This window comes from Aricia agestis, chromosome 5, assembly GCF_905147365.1.
Source record: "Aricia agestis chromosome 5, ilAriAges1.1, whole genome shotgun sequence".
Classification (NCBI taxonomy): Eukaryota; Metazoa; Arthropoda; class Insecta; order Lepidoptera; family Lycaenidae; genus Aricia; species Aricia agestis.
Window position 1 is genome coordinate 11663939 of NC_056410.1, and position 3018 is coordinate 11666956.

Below are 3018 nucleotides of genomic sequence, written 5' to 3' on the forward strand. Positions count from 1 at the left end.
GGTTATCAAAATAAAATAAGTATAAAATACCACGCAAGGTATACATACGGAAACTGTTAGGTATTTACCTAACAGTTTCCGTATGTATACCTTGGGTATATACCGAACATATAAATCAGTTTACACAGACACGACACCTGATTTTCTTTTGATGTAGGTAATTAGGTATGGATTATTTTAAATAAAAATAAAAATAAAATACGTTTATTACAGACTATCACAGCCCATAGCGGTAAGTAATTAACAATAATTTTAATCCTATGTTAGTAATGATAAAAAGTGATTAAGTTTAATTTCACTATTTGGCGTATTTGCGCCACGGTACCGGCGCACTAGAAACATGGACATGGACGTGCTCCCAGTGCGCCGCTATCGCGCCGTCAGCTTGCCCACATATCGCTTTCAGTATGCTGCTGTCACTCTCGCGAACTCTGTACATCAGTGACGCTGTACGCTTGCGTAAAACTGACGGAAAGTCGTCCGTTCTAGCGTCAGCGAACATGCCAGATGCACTGCAGTATCGGGGGAGCGCGAGCAGCATCCTGAAAGCGTTATTGTATTGGACACGAAGAGTGTCAAACGCCCGCCTCGTATATGCCACCCACAGGGCGCATGTATACAGTGGTTGACAAAAAACTATAATTCCTACTATAGACAAGGTTGCCATACGTAGATTTTTTGAATTTGCCGCCTTTTTCCAGTCTCATCTTTCGCTAGCCAGACTCTAATAATATTATTAAATATACACACAAATGTTTTATAATTAATTATAATAAATATGCTTATTTAAAATAGGTGGTAGGTGGTAGCTGCATATACTTACTTACATTATACATAATAATTATACATAATATGAGTGTGGCTTGAGGCAAGGTGGACTCACTTCGCCCATATTTAATATCTACATTAATGTCCTGATCGAGGAGCTGAGCGGTGCCGGTGTCGGCTGCTCGATTGATGGTGTTTGCGTGAACAGCATCAGTTACGCGGACGACATGGCTCTGCTCAGCCCGTCGATCAGCGCGCTCAGGCGGCTGTTGTCTATTTGTGAGACCTATGCGAGTGAACACGGCCTTAGATATAATGTCTCCAAGAGTGAGCTTTTGGTCTTTAAGGTGGGTAAAGCAAAACCTGTGCATGTTCCACCTGTTACTATAAATGGGACTGCGCTTAAAATAGTATCAAAATTTAAATACCTGGGACATATCACTAACGAGGATCTCAGAGATGATGATGATATTGAGAGGGCAAGAAGAGCGTTAGGCTTTAAAAAGTGCAATTTTGACCTCCACTGTACACCGCGCAAACCGGCGGGCTAGCATATTGCAGCGCACGGCTAACGCTCTTCTTGCCCTCTCAATATCATCATCATCTCTGAGATCCTCGTTAGTGATATGTCCCAGGTATTTAAATTTTGATACTATTTTAAGCGCAGTCCCATTTATAGTAACAGGTGGAACATGCACAGGTTTTGCTTTACCCACCTTAAAGACCAAAAGCTCACTCTTGGAGACATTATATCTAAGGCCGTGTTCACTCGCATAGGTCTCACAAATAGACAACAGCCGCCTGAGCGCGCTGATCGACGGGCTGAGCAGAGCCATGTCGTCCGCGTAACTGATGCTGTTCACGCAAACACCATCAATCGAGCAGCCGACACCGGCACCGCTCAGCTCCTCGATCAGGACATTAATGTAGATATTAAATAGGGAGGGCGAAGTGAGTCCACCTTGCCTCAAGCCACACTCATATTATGTATAATTATTATGTATAATGTAAGTAAGTATATGCAGCTACCACCTACCACCTATTTTAAATAAGCATATTTATTATAATTAATTATAAAACATTTGTGTGTATATTTAATAATATTATTAGAGTCTGGCTAGCGAAAGATGAGACTGGAAAAAGGCGGCAAATTCAAAAAATCTACGTATGGCAACCTTGTCTATAGTCGGAATTATAGTTTTGATACTTGATTATTTATGACAATAATAATATATTTTAGTTGGGATAACTCATTTCAAGAATAAGTTCATTGTTGTTGTTTACTTAAATTTTATTTTGCAATACATTTCATTGTGTTTTGTTTTTGACGAAAACTCTTGCATGTTTTTGTCGGAGTATTAAAACTTCTTCTTTAATACTTACCGTACATCATGAAATATATTACAAAACTAGCTGACCCGGCGAACTTCGTATCGCCTAACAGTCGATTCTTTAACTTTTGTATGGGAGTATAGAAAAGTGTTGTTTTTAGACTTTTTCAGGAAATTTAAATTTTTTTTTTTAGAATTTTTCTCTCCGTAAGAACCATCCTCGTACTTCAAGGAATATTTTAAAAAAAGAATTAGCGAAATCGGTCCAACCGTTCTCGAGTTTTGCGCTTAGCAACACATTCAGCGACTCGTTTTTATATTATAGAATATAATTTAACCAAACAATTATCTTCATTTTCTTAAACTAAATTGTCACTACTGTTTCTAAGTTTAAATATAATTTAATTTTAATGTTAAATAATTTCCTATATTACTTATACAAGGTGTAACAAAAATAAGTGATAATACTTTAGGGTGAGTATGTGTTCCTTATAGAGAGTTCACTGTGAAAGTAGCAGCGCTGAAAGACCAAAATTTTTTTTCACTTTTGTATGGGGAAACTCGTGACGTTCGGGCGCTTGCCCATACAAAAGTGAAAAAAAAAATTGGTCTTTCAGCGCTGCTACTTTCACAGTGAACTCTCTACAAGGAACACATACATACCCTAAAGTATTATCACTTATTTTTGTTACACCCGTATTATTACTCGCAAGCATCATAGATTGTATTAATTATACTCAAATATTATGTTTATTTAATACATACTTGTACATGCCTGAAACTAATATCCCTTGCAAGTTGATTAAAAACCAAGGATTAAGGGGAGATGAAAAAACAACACAGAAAATCAAAGGTTGCGGATTTTTTTTTATAAAGTTTATTTACAATTGACTAAAATATATAGGTGTCATTTTGTTTG

At 37.3% G+C, this 3018-nt stretch overlaps 1 protein-coding gene across 1 annotated transcript; it reads right to left on the minus strand.

The window, feature by feature from the left end:
• Positions 1-298: 298 nt before the first annotated feature.
• Positions 299-2815, minus strand: LOC121727109. Its single transcript, XM_042114789.1, has 3 exons — positions 2792-2815; positions 1265-1745; positions 299-573 (listed from the first exon to the last, which is right to left on the minus strand). Exons 1-3 carry the CDS (start codon positions 2813-2815, stop codon positions 299-301), a joined length of 780 nt encoding a protein of 259 aa, XP_041970723.1.
• Between the last annotated feature and the right edge of the window lie 203 nt (positions 2816-3018).